Below are 17,248 nucleotides of genomic sequence, written 5' to 3' on the forward strand. Positions count from 1 at the left end.
CGATTTTTTCCTCACCCAGCACTTTCCCTATATTTTCACATAAACCATTGTTTACACCACTTATTACACCAAAAATTGACTCAAAATTCCAGAGTGACTACCCCTTAATGACATTGAATGCATTTTTAAGAAACAGGACAAGTTTAAATGGTTTGAAATTATTTTGCATTTTTAATTAAAAATATTATTTTAGAAACTAAAATATCCCTCTTTCTCTGAGATAAATCCTATAATCCTATAATTTTTTTTAGTTCACAAATCTTTTTTGCTATATAAAATGTTCCAAGAATCAACCTCGTGAGGATATGACAGACTCCTAAAAACGCTTTGTATACTGATAGAAATGTCCTTGGAAAAAGTTGTACATTGTTTTAACTAGTGTAGTTGATTGTTAGTGTGGTATTTTATGTTATAAATATTTTTTAAATCAAATGTTTGCTTTAGAACAATGATTTTATTAATTTAAAAAACACAGTACAAAAAAATATCTTTATTAAATTAAAAATATACAACTTATTAACGAAATTAAATCACATTAAATTTAAGGAAGAGAATGGACATATTTTAAAGTACAAAAACATAAAACAAATACTTGGTGTGATGGTGTGAAGCTTCTTTTTTTATGAACAGCTTCTTACGAAATAGTTTGAATATATTAACTGGGTTTGTTATTTATCTATTAGTAAAAAACAGTCAATAATTAGTTCTACAGGTAGGAAGTCTACAGCTCATCTTTTTCATCTAAGTCTACGTCTGAGAGATCAATGTCTTCTTCTTCTGGAAGAACACCATCTTTACCGTCCCAAGGCTGGATCGTGTTGATTTTAGGAAGCTCTTGACCTTTCACAGGAGCCGTGTTACCCTTACCATAGGACAAGTCTCTGTAAACGTTAATGAAACGGGTAGAAATTATGATTTAACTGACGGCATATAGTTAATTGTAATATTTCACAATTTAAGTATACGTAATTCTCGTAGCTTTATGCGTCAGAAATTATATACAGAGTATCACTGGAAATGGGGTTTTCCTTTTAACTGGCACTTGTAGCTATAAAAATAAATAATTTTTGAAGAAAGGAGCATTGATAGTGTCTACTGGCATGGAACGTATTAAGAGGAAAATCCCACTTTGTGATTTTTTTTCTACCATTTTACCGTAAGCATGGAGAAAATTGTTCTTGTTGAATATTTTGTGGAATAATACAAATAAATACAAAATATCGAATGGGAATTTCTAGACGAATAAAATCAATTATTAAAATTACCTCAGAAATTCGTAAATTCCATCTTTGGAAAACGATCCGCGAAGGATGGAATACTTCATCTTTTTCGCATTGATAACTGCCATTGCAGGGTAACCAAAACCACCGATATCCAAAGCACTTTCCAAATCTGGTTGCGATCCAGCCTCGGACCAGACCCATCCCCACATCTTCTTCTTAAATTTCTCGCCCAACTCGGCAAGTGTTTTGATGTAATTGTTTCGACACTCCGATTGACAATCCAAGATATGGGGTAAGACTGCAACAACGCAAAGTGGTTTGTCCTCGCAAGCTTCCTTGAACGATCCATCGTCTACGATTTGATTCAGTTCTGGCGCCGGAATGTTCTCTGCTAATTTATCTAGCGCCCAGCTGACAATGTCGCTTGCTGTACGCCCGCCATCAAAGTCCACTGGATAATCTTTAGCTCCAGGTGCGAAAAATTTAATCGTTGGGTAACCCTGAACTCCGTATTTTGCAGCCTTTGACTGGTGAACTGTCGCATCTAAAGCACCTAACTTCACTTTGCCTTTCAATTCTGTTGCAGCTTTAGCCCAGTGGGGAGCAAGATTTTTGCAGTGACCACACCAGGGTGCAAAGAATTCCACCAACCACATGTCATCGGACTGCACCACGAGTTTGTCAAAGTTACTGTCTGTCAATTCGATCACATCTTTATCATCGCCTGACTGAAAAATAACAGTGAAGTTATACAGAGTGTTTAATTGAGAACAGGAAGCAGTATAACAGGATTTTTGAGGTTAAAATAGGTGAGACAAACATGCCTCAATGAAATGTTACTCCATTTCAATATACAATATACAGGGTGTGTAAATCTGTAATTACATATCTCGATATCAGAACTGATTATAAACTTGTGGGACATTTTTGTTAAAATAAATAAAAGAATAAATAACATTAAATATCTGAAGTACTTAATTATAGAGCTGACTCAACGATTTTCGCATCACTAGAACGGAGTTGAGTGCACATTTATCAACTCCGACACCACCACGACGTATTTGGAATCGTGAACGAATTCAAAGATTCAATTCCGACAAGGGAGTTAGTTTCAATGATTTGAATCCCTGAAAGGAACGATTTAGCACAGCTCTAGTTAGTTACACTTTACCGTTGGAGTAAATATGATCGTAACTTATGTCAGAAGATGAGACTTTAAAAACAGTTATTTCATTATTGAAATACTTCTGGTAGATACTTATCTGAGCAATTTGGCAGCTTAAATCAATTTTTTTACCCTCCTTGGCATCCTATTTTAAATGTTTTGATGATCCAACTTATATTTAGAATTAACTGAATACATTTCATTCAATATGCAGTATAAGTTTCACTTTTAAATCAGTTTGCGTTTAGGTATTTATAACTGGTAAAAACAGAGATTATAATTTTTTTTTTAAATGTTTATTGTTTTGGCTTTCAGATTGCTGAAATTTTCAACTAAACAGTTTTCGAAATATGTACTGCCAAAATTAGCAACATTTTTTAAAAACTTTGACACCCTATAGATAAAAAAGGAGAGATATTTAATTAATGCATGTTTGGCTCGAAACATCCTGTATATTGCGATGATGTTAAATATATCAATTAAACTTTTTTTGTCTCGTAAATGGAAACTTACGTCACTTGATCTGGAAGAAGATCCTCCATCCAAAACGGTCTTAACCTTGCTTCTGGCAGCCTTAAGTGCAGCTTCAGCTATATCTTTAGCAGTCCTGCCTCCATTGTAATCTTCAGGTTTGTTTTTGTCAGCTCCAAATATTTTAATCGTTGGGAAACCTCTCACCCCATACCTGCCCCCTAATTCTTTATGTTCATCCACATTAGCTGCTCCTACTTTCACAATACCCTGTTAAAGAAAAAGAAAGATAATACGTTAGTAGGTCCATATAAAGATTAACTGAATACCGAAGTGAAAGACTTGTAAAATCGTCATAATTAAAACAGCATAACAAAGCTTGTAATTTTACCTTCAAAGCGTTGGCTGCTTTAGTGTATTCCGGAACAAGTTGCTGGCAATGTCCACACCAAGGGGCGAAGAACTCCACAATCCAGATCTCGTCACTCCTTGTCACCAGATTATCGAAGTTGTTGGGTGTCAATTCAACAACGTTGCCACTGGAAGGGTACAATGCCAGGCAATAGGGCATTAAAATTGCTAAAACTACAAAAAAACACACATTAGAATATATAACCTACAAATTACGCATTATGTATAAAATAAGTGATACACATTTCACTTACGGATCGTCCTAATCATTTTGTATTCTTCTGTAACTTTATTTTCTTTCACTTCAGTCAACTACGCGAACATTAAAATTTTACACCGGCTCAGTCTTTTAATCTGCCTACTCCACCAACACAACAACAAAATTTTAATCGTGATTTGTGATAATCGTGGTGGCTTTTCATTGGTCCACATGTCAAAGATATTTATGGACAATAGATTGTGTTCCTTGTTCTCTGTGACGAAAAAATAACGCTTTCCTTCCCACATTAAACTGGCCGAGGAGATCAGTTCATATTTAAATCCAAGTCATAACTCCAAGAGGTTCTGCCTCTTCCTCAGATCATTTTTAAGGACAAGGGTCAAGGATCTAAAGCCTAAAGCCATTGGTTTGCAGAAATATAGTGTATTTGAATTTAAATACCTCTGAAGGAGTTTTTGTTGTTTTGCAAATTTTTAATTTATTTAATTAATGACAAAATTCACTGAATAGATTTCCAAATTAATACGTCAACCAGTGGGCAATATACTGGGTGTATTAAAAATCACAGAGTATAATGAATGAATTAAATTCCTGTTATTTTGTTGGTAAGAAAAAAAACGTGTCTTCTAGTTATGTCGTATTAAGTTATTAAATTATTTTTATTAAAATAACTGTCAGTTAATAATTAATCAAAAACGTATAATCGTTAGAAATAAAATTTTAATGTATAACCATCTTGTTTTAAAATCATAGCTAAAGAATATTTTAATTATGGGGAATAATCAAGAGCTCTCAAAAAAATTTAAAATTTCTATGCCAATTTTTTTTAAGACAATAGATATTTATGATATAGGCTATTCATATTTGTGAAACAAACAATTTTAAATATATTTTAAATTTATTAGTTGGTGTATAAACAATAAATAACTTCAGAAATGGCAAATTTCTTTGAAAATTTAAATATTTTTTTCAACGACGGAAATTTAATTCAGTGCTAATTTTTAGGTTTCGACACTTCGGTGCTTAAGGCGTTGAGGTAGAAAGGACTATGGTCAACTTCATAGATTTGTTCATCAGTTCATCTCAACCGTTAATACATCTCAAGTGTGTATATATACTTGCTTTCGAACATCTTCCAAATTTTGTTTTACATTTAGTAAAATGTTAGAATGTAACGGTTTTCTTCTTGTTGCAAGAATATTTATGAAGACTTGAGTGGTCAGGATAGTGTTTAAATGAAACAATGGTTGTTGTTACTGCATTTTATTAAATAGGTACTACATTTGCGTCAATTGCGTTAATCTATACACAAATTTTTGGGATTTTGTTACGTACCTACAAAATTCATGATAAAACTTATAAAAAGAGTATTGTGTTAAACACGGTATAATTTCCTACAAAGTTCAGTCATTTAGTAACCATCTAATCCCATAACATATTTTGGTACAGCTGATCGAATACTATACACCTACTAAACTACAGCAGTTTATAACGTTTTATATAAAGGGATTGTATATAAATTAATATAAATAAATTAGGTCTTGATAGGGTATATATGTATATCTAAAACCATTAAAAATATATTAAAAGGAATAAAGCAAACATTGGCCCATGATCAATGTGAAAAAAAAAACAAAAATTAAAAATTAATTCTTGTAACTATTACTATAAAAGTACTGGTCAAATAAGCTTTAAAATTTAATCATAGTCGCATAATTGAATAAAATGAAATACAGTTTAAAATTCTATCACAATTAATAAAATATACCACAGCATTTTAAGAAAAGTTACTAAAATCAGTTTTTAGTTTAATAGTTGGTGTATGGTTGGAGAATGGTTGGTTCACATTAATATCGTTTTTAATTTTATTATGATTTACCTGACTCGATCTTATTGCATTTTCTAATTTCGTTCTCAAACCGTCAGCTTGGGTCATCAGCTGCTTAAATTCCTAAAAGGCAACTCAGAATTATTACACGAAATAATCACACAAAGAAACACAAATACCTGCGGATATTTTGGCCCTATTTTCATCAACCACTGTAAACTAATTTCATGCAACGACTGCGCATACTTGTTGGCAGATCTGATTGGTTCCACTAGCAAATAATTCACCAAAATAGGTACTAGTAATGTTAACATTTGGATACCTAATTGAAAAAAAAAAATCTTTTACTAAAGGCGTATGTGTAATTTTGATTTAAAATCATGAAAACTGGGGAAAATTACCAAAATTTTTCACTAGCCACTACTGGTGTTTCGAAAATAAGTACCAAAAATGAAAATTGAAAACCTTGGCAAATTTTATGAGAAGGGGCGGGGGGTTCATATAAAGTTTTTTATTATAGCACTTCCCACAACTACAGGGCATTTGTTACCCTTAATTTAATCAAAGTTGAAACTTTTTTACCTTTGAAAATTCTGAATTAAGTTTCAGTAATAGTACAGAACTAGTACAGTTTGCTAAATTGTTCTGAGAAATAGAATAAAATTTTTCAGAGAACTGCACAATTAAATATAGATTTAGAACAAATTTTACCTAACTTTCCGTCAACCTTTTTTTTATTTTTTGAGAAAACACTACATTTTAATAATTGCATGATTCTAGAGAAAACACATTAAATGTTAAATTTAAAAAAATATCATCATTTTACCCTTAAAATACACCAACGAGTATATTATTTTATCTTTCGCACTTACTCATGGAACACCCTGTATTAAATAAATACCAATGTTTGTATTATTAACCATTTTTATTTAAGTAATAAAAGTACGATGATGTTACTTGCCTTGGATTATATCTCCTGAGTGCCAAAAAAATGTAGTCGATATTATTTTGGTAACAAAATATGATTGATTTTTTTTTTAATTTCTGAAAAAAATTGTGATTAAAATTACTTACGGTTATGCGGTTCTGCTAGTTCTATAAGGGATTCCACAGTTACTATCGTTTCGACAGTAACTGACAGTTCTCCATCTGAACACAATTTTTTGGCCGACTCGGAATACAAAAATTCGACCAACTGCGGAGCCAATGTGTGAATGTACGGTGTTGCTACCGAACGGTCTTGGTGCAAGAATAACGACTTTAATGTCCTAACGCACTTTAATCGTACCTAAAAATTCAAGTTGAAAACAAATTTTTCCACGGATTCTTTACCTACCGTTGAATTCGGGTTTTCTAAACATTGCCTAAAATGGTTTATACAGGGATACTGCAAGTTGGGTGCTGTGATGACTTTCGAAGGTGCGTGTAGAACGAACACCGCTATAGCCAGCATCATAGTAACTTCGTCCAGTTTATTTTCGTCGCTACCGGTCTTAGCGAGGTCTATGATCTTGGCGAGAGCGCTTTGTAGAAGCTTCTGCCAGTTTTCACCGCTATCGGGATGTTTGCAGTAAGGATCCGTGGCGAGAATCTTTAAACAGTGCAGTGCGGCCTGAACGGAAGGATTATTTGCCAAGATATTCGCATCGTTAACGTTTTTCGTGGCCACTTCTTTCACTACGCCTGTGGTCAAATATAATATCGTTGGCAAGATAGCAACGGCCCCTTTGGGAGAACAAAGTTTATGCAGACTCTCCATGCAAGTTACAGCTGCGGCAAGCAATTGCCCTGACTGTTCGTTACTTTGCATTATCCGTAAGGAGTTGACGATTGTCGAATTTGGCGATGGGCTCAAGGAAGGTAACTGACGGATCAAGAGACATAAACAAACCTCCAACACACCGAATACTAAGGATTTGCCCGGAATTATTTTACCGGTTTCGCCTCCCTCGCCCAACATCGTAACATCGGTCGTAACGTCTTCCTCGTCTTTCTTGCTCCGTTTCTTCTCCTCTAAATTCTCCTGTGCAGCTTTTATAACTTGTTTCAGAACCTCCAAGCAAAGCAACTGACACGAGTGACTGTCCCTTGTCAGTATCAGGCGGTGGAGGACGTTACACAGCTCGATTCCTAAAGATCCGTCGCTCATAAGCAACTGCCTCGTATACTCCGCATCAAGAAGAGTATATAACGCCTGCAAGCAGGTAATTATGCTTTCTAGAGGCTCCGTTGATCGTGGACTGCACAGCGCTTCCATGCAAATGCCGAAAAGCAAGTGGAATTTATCGGATGCATTATCGTTCGGTTTGTTATTGTTTAAAGAGTTGTCATTGTTTAAGTCCTTATCGAGGTCTTTTTTAAAACATCCGGAATTTAACCAAAGTGCAGCGGCGTGTAAAATCGGGGGCCACGAAGAAGCGTAATACGGCCTCGCGGATTCCATCGTTTCGTTTGTGTAAAACGCTCCACCGTCGTGAGGAAGTTGACTGGAGAATTCGCTCGGCAGCGATAATAAAGCGTGGTCTTTCAAGGCTGACAACCAATATTGCGATAGACTTATCAGTTCGGGTTGTACTAGAGTTAAGAGACTCTCCCCGCGGTATTCGAAGTCGGTAAACTCATTATTATTCATACTGTTATTCGTCGTTAGTAAATACATGGAAGGGGCCGATTCGTTCCCTTTCATCGCTACGATATATACTTCGGCCCACGCCTTAAGTATGGCGAGTTTTTCCAGGGTCGACAAGCTTTCATTGTACAACTGGTTCATGTTGTTTTTATTTTGTAACTTCGTTAAAGACGAAACGAGTAGTTGGTGTACCCTGCGTAAATCGTTTAGATCCCTCGCAACGTTCGAACCGATCCAGGTCGAACACACCTCGCAAGCTGCCGCCGTTACGAGAGACGACGTATCGGGTGAGAAGGCCGGTCGCAACGCGGCGCCGACCTGAGCTTGGAATTGCTCCAGCAGTAAATGACCCGGAAATTCGGGTTCCGGTACTTTCGCGAATTTCTCGATGATGTCTTGCAAAGTTTTCAGACCCTCAAGCCGTAACGGGTCGGAATCACTCGTTGCGGCAATGAATGCCATTCGTATTAAATCGGATAAGTGTAGGGCTAAATAGTCGCTCTTTCCTTTCGTTAGATACATCTCCTTCGCTTGGATCAGATCGAAGTGCGCAGTTTTGTTGTTAGCTTCGCAAGCTGCTATTATTTTCCGAACGCATTCGGCAGCAAACACCCTAGTGGGCCATCTCGGTTGAATCGCTGGATGGGAAGCGTCTTCCTCGGCGTGGAATTCTGCCTGATCGTCGTCGCCTTCAACATCGTTTTCTTCGCCCTCGTTTGTGTTCAAGCTGAGACGATCCTCACTGCTTGTTTCTACAAAAACAAAAAAATCGTACCATAAACAAAATAATTTATTAATTTTTTTTATATCTACCTGTGGCCACAGTGAGAACATCCTTACATAACCCTAACCACTGGGAGAGATTATCAGCGGCTAGAACTTGCAACATACTTATGATCGTGTCATGGATATCTTTTATGAGATTTGTGTCGGTTTCTGTATCCAGCATACTAAAGAACACCCCGGGGAGTCCAGTTTCTGTTATAAGTAAACCTTCGACAGTGTTGTGGTCGCGACTTTCACTAGCCAACGTCATGGCATGTTCGCATACTTCTTTAGCTTCTCTTTGCGCTAATTGCCTCAGACATGATATTGCGGCTTTTCGTAATAACAAATGATTGCTAGAGAGCGTTCGCTGGAACAGAAATGGTTAGAATTTAATATAAAGAGTAAAACTTCCCAGAGGAATGTCAAAATGTAAAGGACCCCGCACAAAATATATGGAAAATGGTCTTTTGGTAAATCTTGCTGAAATTTTGCAGAGATTTTTGTAGGTTTCAGCGTGCTGAACAAAAGTCTCAATGACACCAAGATCAAAAAACCTCACCCAAGGCCACTGTGCTGCTTGAAATATACGAAAAAAGGAATCTTGCTAAACACAGGTCAGCATATGATCTACAATGAAACACCCAAAGTGGTCTGGTCCTTATAGGGTTTTTGGGGTTTCTGATTACGATGAGTAGGTCAGTTAACCCTTTGAGTCATACATGATTCTACAGCATATTTTTGTCTGAATTTTTTTACTCGGGGGTTCTCAAGGTCGCTGATCGCGAATATGAAGTTAGATTTTCATAGTTTCCAAATCCAAGATGGCGCATCCAATATGGCCGACGGTTAGTCATGCATTCTTCTACTCAATGTTTTTGTCTGAATTTTTTATTCGGGAGTTTTCAGGGTCGCTGATCGTGAATATGAAGTTAGATTTCCATAGTTTCCAAATACAAGATGGCGGATCCAATATGGCCGACGGTCATCTCCAGGGACCTCGGAAACATGTGTATGAATTTTTTCAGATTTTTTCGACGGCTATTTCTCTACTTGACCTTCAAATGACCTTGAAATGACCTTGAAACTGATGCGATGGAGCTTAACTGACCTACTTATCGTAATCAGCGATCCTAAAAAACCCTGTAAAAACCAGACCACTTTGGGTGTTTCATTGTGGATCAAATGTTGACCTGTGTTTAGCAAGATTCAATGAAATACCTTTTTTCGTATATTTCAAGCCGCACAGTGGCATTGGGTGAGGTTTTGTGAGGTTTTTTGATCTTCGTATCATTGAGACTTTTGTTCAGCAAGCTGAAACCTACCTCTTTGCAAAATTTCAACAAGATTTACCGAAAGACCATTTTCCATATATTTTGTGCGGGGTCCTTTTTCTTTCACGAAACACCATGAATTTTCTTGTTTCAATTGATATACCATCTCCCTCTATACAATCCTAAATTATTGTGCTTAAATACCACTTTGCCAAGTTATGATAGTTTAAGTACTTTTTAAAATTTTATTAAAAATTTACTCATGATACTTTATACAGGGTGTGACTTTAAGGGAAGGGCCAGTTTTTGGGGGTAACAGTATGTGTTCTCTAGGATACTAATCTGAAATTATATACCACTTTGCCAAGTTATGATAATTTAAGTATTTTTTTTTTAATTTTATGAAAAATTTACTCATGATGCTTTATACAGGGACTTTAAAACAAGGGCCAGTTTTTGGGGGTAACAGTATGTCTTCTCTAAGATACTAATCTGAAATTATATACCACTTTGTCAAGTTATGATAGTTTAAATATTTTTTAAAATTTTATGAAAAATTTACTCATGATGATTTATACAGGGGGACTTTAAGGGAAGGGCCAGTTTTTGGCGGTGACAGTATGTGTTCTCTAGGATACTAATCTGAAATTATATACCACTTTGCCAAGTTATGATAATTTAAGTATGTTTTTTTAATTTTATGAAAAATTTAGTCATGATGCTTTATACAGGGTGTGACTAATTATTATACTTATATCGTTGAGTGAATAAGGAATATCGATATTCATAGTTCAGAAAAAAAAATCATGGTGGAATTTGAGAACACTCGTTTCTAAAGGCCAGAGGGAGGTAGCCTCCATATAAAAATGACCCCAATTCAAAGTTACACTCTGTATATTGTAATTTGAATGAACCGTTTTAAATGACCAAAAAATATTTTACAAAATTACGTAGTAACGGTATTTAAGGTAAAAATAAATATGTTAATTTTTCAAATATTAAACAAACAAGTAGTGTTAACTTAAATAATTAAAACGTAAACTTAAACTATCTAAATGCGTTTTTCCTCATGTAGTCCTGAAGATTCAAAAATTAAATGGAAACATGGACTTACCCACAAATAAATTAATTATTACAACTTTGAAGGATACAATTATAACACTTAGACAATTTATGAAATAGACATTTGTTTTCTCTCCGACCAAGAGTGATATTATATTAATATTTAATATTTTTCTATATACACAAGGTTCACGGTAAAAATACTTACGCATAAGGTTGGCACCAACGAAGATAAATTGACATGCCTCGGTACAAACAGATGAAGCTGTTGCAAACATCCGGTTGCTTCGGCCTGCACCAAAGGGTCCTGGTGGTCCTGCATGATGGCGCAGGCGCACAAAAACGAATATCTGGCAGTGCATATACTGGAAGTATTTCCTTGAAGTTCCGGTCCGATCGTTGTGATCAGCGCCGATAAAACTTTACCGATACACTGGTGAACATCAATGTACGACTGTGGAACGTTCAGTAGTAATTTAAGAGCTAATGAAAGGCTTGGTTCGACATATCCTCTAAACATTGGACCACCCGAGTCAACTATAAGTGCCAAAGCATGTAGCGACCACACCTGTACGATCGGCGAAGTTTGATCTTGCGCTAGCGCCAGTAGGATCGAAACGCTCGTGTTTAAGTGTTGACTGGATCCCATTCCACCAACGTATTTATGTAAGCAGCCTAAGGCGAGTGAATGTCCGGTTCTACTAGCGACATCTCTAGCGGATTTCAACCTATCAAAACTTGTCTGCGCTAATTCGGCCGTGAATTTAGGATCGGATATCACCTGCGCTATTCGGCCTACAGCTTCTCCGGCGGCACAGCGTAATATTGGGTTTGGTGATGTAAGAGCCCCAATTATAAGATTGACAGCTGATTTTTTTATGTCTTCCTGACTCAAAGTAACTTTCGTTTCAGTTAATCCTTTGAGACCACTCAACAAAGCTGTGAACACGTTCATTTGGACGGCTTCTTGCCTGGTGCTCCGTACGTGCTTTATACATTCGGCAAAATGGTCTAACATTTGCACTCTGTGCTTGTTGGTTACTCTAGGGAAGATTTGACCAAAAAGAAGCACAGATATATCGATAACGGCAACTCCAAGAGGCAAAGGTCCCGGTATCAACTCACCCTGTAAATATGATTCAAATAAAAATGTAGTTCATATAATTTATATGAAACTTTTTAAATTTTACCGTTTGGACTTGTCGGTACAGACAGCAAGGATCGTGTTCTAGCGCACCAGAACCAGCAGCGCTGTTGGGTTGTAGCTAAAAAAAAGGGCCATTACTATTTTTTGCCACAAAGCGTATTAAAGAAAAGTGAAATTAGCAATGAAAAGAAAATGAAGCAGTCAGGTATTAAGCGCGCGTTAAAAATAAATACAATCAACACATTCGGACTACTCACATGTTCACCATCTGCCCTGCGATTAGGCTCCATCTAAGAAAAATTTTAATTGAAGTTATTGCTTTACCACAACCACAAAAAAATCTATTTGCATAAAGCAAAACTCCCATTCTCTTTTATTTTAGGTTGTTTACAAGGTTTCGCAGACATAACTCAACTTTATTCTTAGGTTAGGTTTTGTACGTAACCTCAAAATAATTAGTTATTCGATGTGAATACACAATATTAATAAACGAATAACAAAAAATCTGATGACACAAAAAATATTTTAGTAAAAGCAACCCTAACCTGGTACAAGAGTTAGAAGGACAATGTTAAGAGAGACAAGAATAGAAGCAATATTATATACAGAAAACGACCATCACGTACCTGATCTTCAATTGTTCTGTGGTCCGTCTCCTGCAACCAAGTGCCCAAAATGACAGAATCGTCAGCATGGCACACTGTACGCAACTGGGATGTGGTCGTATTTGCGGGATTTTCAGTTAAAGTAAATTCAGCTACCAGCATTCTTAGTAAATGGGTATAAGAATCTAAAAAACATTGTAATGTATTTTAAATGACGTAAAATTGATATTTTACAGAGATGTTAAATAAGTTCTCGCTGTTTTCAACAGATGGTGTTGCCGGAACTGCCAAAATGAAAACGTAACGGTTTTTTTCATCGTATCGTAACTGGCGATGACAAATGGATAGTGGATACACAATACATTTAATGACGTTTTTACTAATTTTTTATAATAATAAAGTATTAATTTTCGTGAAAAATCAGTAAGAAATTATTCAACATCCCATTAGAATAAGTTAAAATAATTAATTTTGTGTCCAATGTAGCAATGACATAGACATGATTCTGTGATGAGCCCGAAAAGAAAAAAAAAAAAGATGCAATCAGGAAATGTTCACGATTTTTCCGCAACAAAGAAAACCCGGAGAAATGACATGTTAACCCGGGGGCCCGAAAATCTGGCAACCCTATACACAAGTGAAAATAATAAGACCCCATTCGAATTCAGTCCCTTTCAACTAATTATAGATATCGCAAATCACTTTGTAATTTAGTGAATACAGTAATTGTCCCTCTGATATCTTCTGCAAATCTCTTAATTCATTTAAAAGAGCATTGTACTTTCCAAAAGAGGCTAGAATAATCTAACTGTAACTTAATTATGTGATGGATTGCCATTATTAAAGTACTACTATAATAATTATTGTTAATCTTACTTTCATAACACTGTGGTGCAAGAAGTAAAAGTGTTTCGCAGAGCCGCAGCCGCACCATTGCAGCAGGAGCCTTTAACTGCTGCCCATACGTCTTCAATATGCTAGAAATACTAAAAAAAAAACAAATTTCGTGTTAAGAAACAAAATATTTTGTATGTTAAACGTACTTTGTAAGCATAGCAAGCGCAGATTCTATCGGAGTCATAAGCCTCCTATTTGTATCCTCGTTAACCAATTCCGGACAGTTCTGGAGGAAGCTGTGCATGGCGGACAACGCGCCAGCGCGGCCCTCCAGTGTAACTTGCCACGTAAACACATCGCCCCTTGCCTTTTCAGATTCTAACTCCTTCGCAGATCTTGGAAAAGAATTCCTCCATAGCAGCAACATTCTCGGCAACAATCCCCTGACGACTGGTATTCCCAACGTCATTATAGCCCCGATCAACAACCAACCAGCATGTGTTCTGTTCAACGACAGTCGACTGTTCTGACTGGCGCTTCTTAACAGTTCTTCTGCTGTGTTAAATATTATTTTCCCTTTCATATGTGGTACACCGAGCGGTGAAAGTTTTACGCCTCCTAAAACAGCGGCTAGAGCCGAGCTGTACCCTGATATGGCTTCCGGTGAAGTTCGAAACTGTTCGATGCCGTTGACGCAACGGTCTATAAGAGGAGATATCTGACTCGGCACAGCAACACAAATGCAACGTAAACACCAAGCTGCTGCGAGCCTTGCTGCTTGACAAGGATGAATAAGTACGCTCACAGTAACATCGATCAGATCTAAAACAAGAATTATATAAAAATGAATTAAAATGTGATTTTTAACCTACTTAATGTTTGGTCAGTGATTATGTCATGAGCTGATGTACCAAGACTTAATATCAAACTTCCAATTTCTTGTAGAGCACAAACTAGTAGGTGCTGACTAAATAGTGTTTCCTGGTTAAATTCCTTTGCGTTTTCAGGATTGAAGTCGATAGAATTCATTTCTTTCACTATTATTTGCGCAATCTCTTTACAAGCTGAGGTTTGTGCCTTCTCGCCCAACATTTTACCAAAAACACTTCTCAAAATGAAGTTTATGCATTTTCTGGAGTACACAGCATCCACATGTGAAGATGCTGCTTTCGGATTTGCTACCAAGTACAGAATATGGCTAAGAAATGTCTTCATATTTTTTTCTAGCCAGACGCTGCCCAATATATGGACAAATGTTACATACCCCTAAAAAAAGCCAAGCAATAGTTACTTACTGCATTTGAAACGTTTGAAAATAAAAAATTTTAAAAAGAAGTATGGTTTATCGAATTTTTAAGTGTTTCATTTACTTTATTTGCAGTGTAATATATAATTGCATATTAAATAATCCAAAATATCTAGCTTCAAACTTTTTGGTGAGTACCAGAGCATTGCCTTTTTGCATACGAGGAGAAAATCATATTTACTTTGTGCATTCATAAATTAGAATCAAATTACCAAAGATTGAAAAAGAAATTAAATTGATGTTTTTTTTTTTAAGTATTACTACTATGATCTTTTTTTTTATGAACGATTCGTTGCTTTGCAAAATGAAAAAAAAAACAAATGAACCGCATCATTATAAGTACTTATTATTTTCTTAAGTTTACAAGATTACAAATTAGGATAACATTTTTTAATCGTAGGTAGAGTTTATTCATAATAAGCATTTTCAATAATTAAACTTGTTGAAACTGTAAAATAGTGTTTAAAATGAATAAAATTGTTAAATTTATTGAGAACCTCTGGAATCTTCCTCAAATTTTGTATTTAAATCATGATTAATTTCAGATTTAAACATTTAATTAAAAATCAACTTCTTTCTAATAAAGAATGAATCGATTAAAATCAATAATCTAATAATTATGAATTGTTACAACAGTTTATTTTTTTAAATATTTAGATAATATTGTTATAAAATAATATAAATTAGTGTGTGTATACATTTTTATTTTTAATCATAGTAAGATTTTAAACTTTTAACGTGGTTCACAGCAGAAAATATCAATTTTAAAATTTTCGAAGTACACTTCAAAAAAATTATGTACTTACATGTGTTACTCCCACTCGAACTTCTCTGTTTACTCCAGAACTACCCTTAATAATTTCGCCGGTACCTTTCAAGAACCCGACGCCTCCTCTTAGAAAACCTGACATGAGAATACCCAGTGCTTCATCAAGAGACACCAATTTCAACCCCTTAGGTTGCTGCTGTTGAGCTAAAAGTAAATAATTTTTGCATAAACTCGCGAACATTCTCTAAATGCTTACCATTTTTTCCTGTATTTTGATTCTGTTGCGTCATGGCGATAAGGGCTCCAAGAAGCTTAGCAACCGCACATCGTACTTCATAGTTAGATCCATCAAAAGCTCTGAAGCACAACGTTGCTAAGCTCTCCAATTCGGTAGTGTATAAAAATGGTGCATGGTTCAACATTTCCAACAAACATCTAGTCGCTGCACATCTAACAGCCATCACTCTATCAATAAGGCAGTGTCTTGCAGCTTTATATATGTCTTTGTGAACATTTGAAATGGCGCTTCCCATTCCAGCACATACTTTTTCTAATGTTAACATGATTTCAATCCTTGTTTGCGATTCTGCATTTCTGAGGGAACGTATTAAGATATGAACTGTTTCTTCATATGATCTACCCATCATCCTACCCAGTTTTTCGTACATGGTACCAACACAACAGATAGCAGCTCTAAAACAATATTTTATTAAATATTTGAAATATTTGTACTCGGGACAACACATACAATCTAGTTGGCAAGAAGCTGGGCGAGTCATCCTTATTTTTTAAAATATCATTGCATTTATTCACCGTATCGAAGAGCAAGAACGTGTCTCCAACTGAAAACAATGTGGCAAGACATCTGGCAATTAATTTTCTTGTTGGGGGACCTGGAGATTCTTGTATGCGGTTCATAAGTTGCTGAACTAACTGTTTCTGACATCCTTTGATATCGTTCTGCAAAAATGTTGCTATCTAAGCGTTGTTCCTGGTATAATCACTACTTACCTTCTGTGCCGCTACAAGAACTTTGTCCACATATCGCAGCCATTCGAATATAAAAACTGGCCTTTTAGCCTCTCCTATTTGTGATAAGGCTTCTTCGTTTAGGGTTAAGCTGTGTGATAATTCCATTTTAGTAGAACTGCAATAAAGACAGCAATTATTTTTAAAAATAAAAAACAGATGGGAAAAATATAACCTTAATCAAATTAAATGTTTATAACATGGGTAAACATTTATAGAATATTACTATACATCTTAATACTTCACCAAAGTAGGTAGTATGACAACTTTATCCAAGAAAAAAAAATTAACAAATACTTAGAAATGGTGGATGATAACCCAAATAAGTATTCACACTTAATATTTATTTTTCCAAAACTTTATATTAAAAGTGTATTTATTTTCACCATATTATGAAATTTATTCTGTATAATAAATGTCTATATGCAGATTTAGTATTATATATTTATTTTTATTTGTAATGTTTACATTCTTTATTTAACACGACATTTTGGAATCAGCACTTTT

The 17,248-nt window shown here is 35.4% G+C and overlaps 2 protein-coding genes across 3 annotated transcripts; both read right to left on the bottom strand.

The window, feature by feature from the left end:
- Positions 1 to 475: 475 nt before the first annotated feature.
- Positions 476 to 3,655, bottom strand: LOC108916278 (protein disulfide-isomerase A6 homolog). Its single transcript, XM_018722493.2, has 5 exons — positions 3,525 to 3,655; positions 3,251 to 3,444; positions 2,902 to 3,129; positions 1,266 to 1,951; positions 476 to 881 (listed from the first exon to the last, which is right to left on the bottom strand). Exons 1-5 carry the CDS (start codon positions 3,538 to 3,540, stop codon positions 722 to 724), a joined length of 1,284 nt encoding a protein of 427 aa, XP_018578009.1. The 5' UTR covers positions 3,541 to 3,655; the 3' UTR covers positions 476 to 721.
- Positions 3,656 to 4,737: 1,082 nt separating this feature from the next.
- Positions 4,738 to 17,229, bottom strand: LOC108916934 (HEAT repeat-containing protein 5B). Of its 2 annotated transcripts, XM_018723274.1 has the most exons (17): positions 16,917 to 17,229; positions 16,724 to 16,859; positions 16,461 to 16,672; positions 15,969 to 16,405; positions 15,750 to 15,916; positions 14,510 to 14,903; positions 13,844 to 14,459; positions 13,677 to 13,786; positions 12,822 to 12,985; positions 12,453 to 12,485; positions 12,239 to 12,313; positions 11,257 to 12,174; positions 8,761 to 9,082; positions 6,655 to 8,699; positions 6,393 to 6,606; positions 5,498 to 5,640; positions 4,738 to 5,441 (listed from the first exon to the last, which is right to left on the bottom strand). In XM_018723274.1, the coding sequence occupies exons 2-17, from the start codon at positions 16,847 to 16,849 to the stop codon at positions 5,268 to 5,270; spliced, it is 6,150 nt and encodes a 2,049-aa protein (XP_018578790.1). In that variant the 5' UTR covers positions 16,850 to 16,859; positions 16,917 to 17,229; the 3' UTR covers positions 4,738 to 5,267. The 2 variants fall into 2 exon arrangements, with proteins under 2 accessions (XP_018578790.1, XP_018578791.1); XM_018723275.1 differs by lacking the exon at positions 12,453 to 12,485.
- Between the last annotated feature and the right edge of the window lie 19 nt (positions 17,230 to 17,248).

The sequence above is a fragment of the Anoplophora glabripennis genome, unplaced genomic scaffold (assembly GCF_000390285.2).
Source record: "Anoplophora glabripennis isolate ALB-LARVAE unplaced genomic scaffold, Agla_2.0 scaffold2, whole genome shotgun sequence".
Lineage (NCBI taxonomy): Eukaryota > Metazoa > Arthropoda > Insecta > Coleoptera > Cerambycidae > Anoplophora > Anoplophora glabripennis.

Bases quoted from the DNA above. Each gene is read 5' to 3' on its own strand.
- LOC108916278 (XM_018722493.2), bottom strand. The intron at 3,130-3,250 runs GTAAAATTACAA...TTTCTTTAACAG, and splicing joins AAGCAGCCAACGCTTTGAAG to GGTATTGTGAAAGTAGGAGC. The intron at 1,952-2,901 runs GTAAGTTTCCAT...GTTATTTTTCAG, and splicing joins CTTCTTCCAGATCAAGTGAC to TCAGGCGATGATAAAGATGT.
- LOC108916934 (XM_018723274.1), bottom strand. From the start codon at position 16,849: ATGGAATTATCACACAGCTTAACCCTAAACGAAGAAGCCTTATCACAA. The intron at 15,917-15,968 runs GTAAGCATTTAG...ATTTACTTTTAG, and splicing joins TCAAAATACAGGAAAAAATG to CTCAACAGCAGCAACCTAAG. The intron at 12,175-12,238 runs GTAAAATTTAAA...TCATATTTACAG, and splicing joins TGTACCGACAAGTCCAAACG to GGTGAGTTGATACCGGGACC.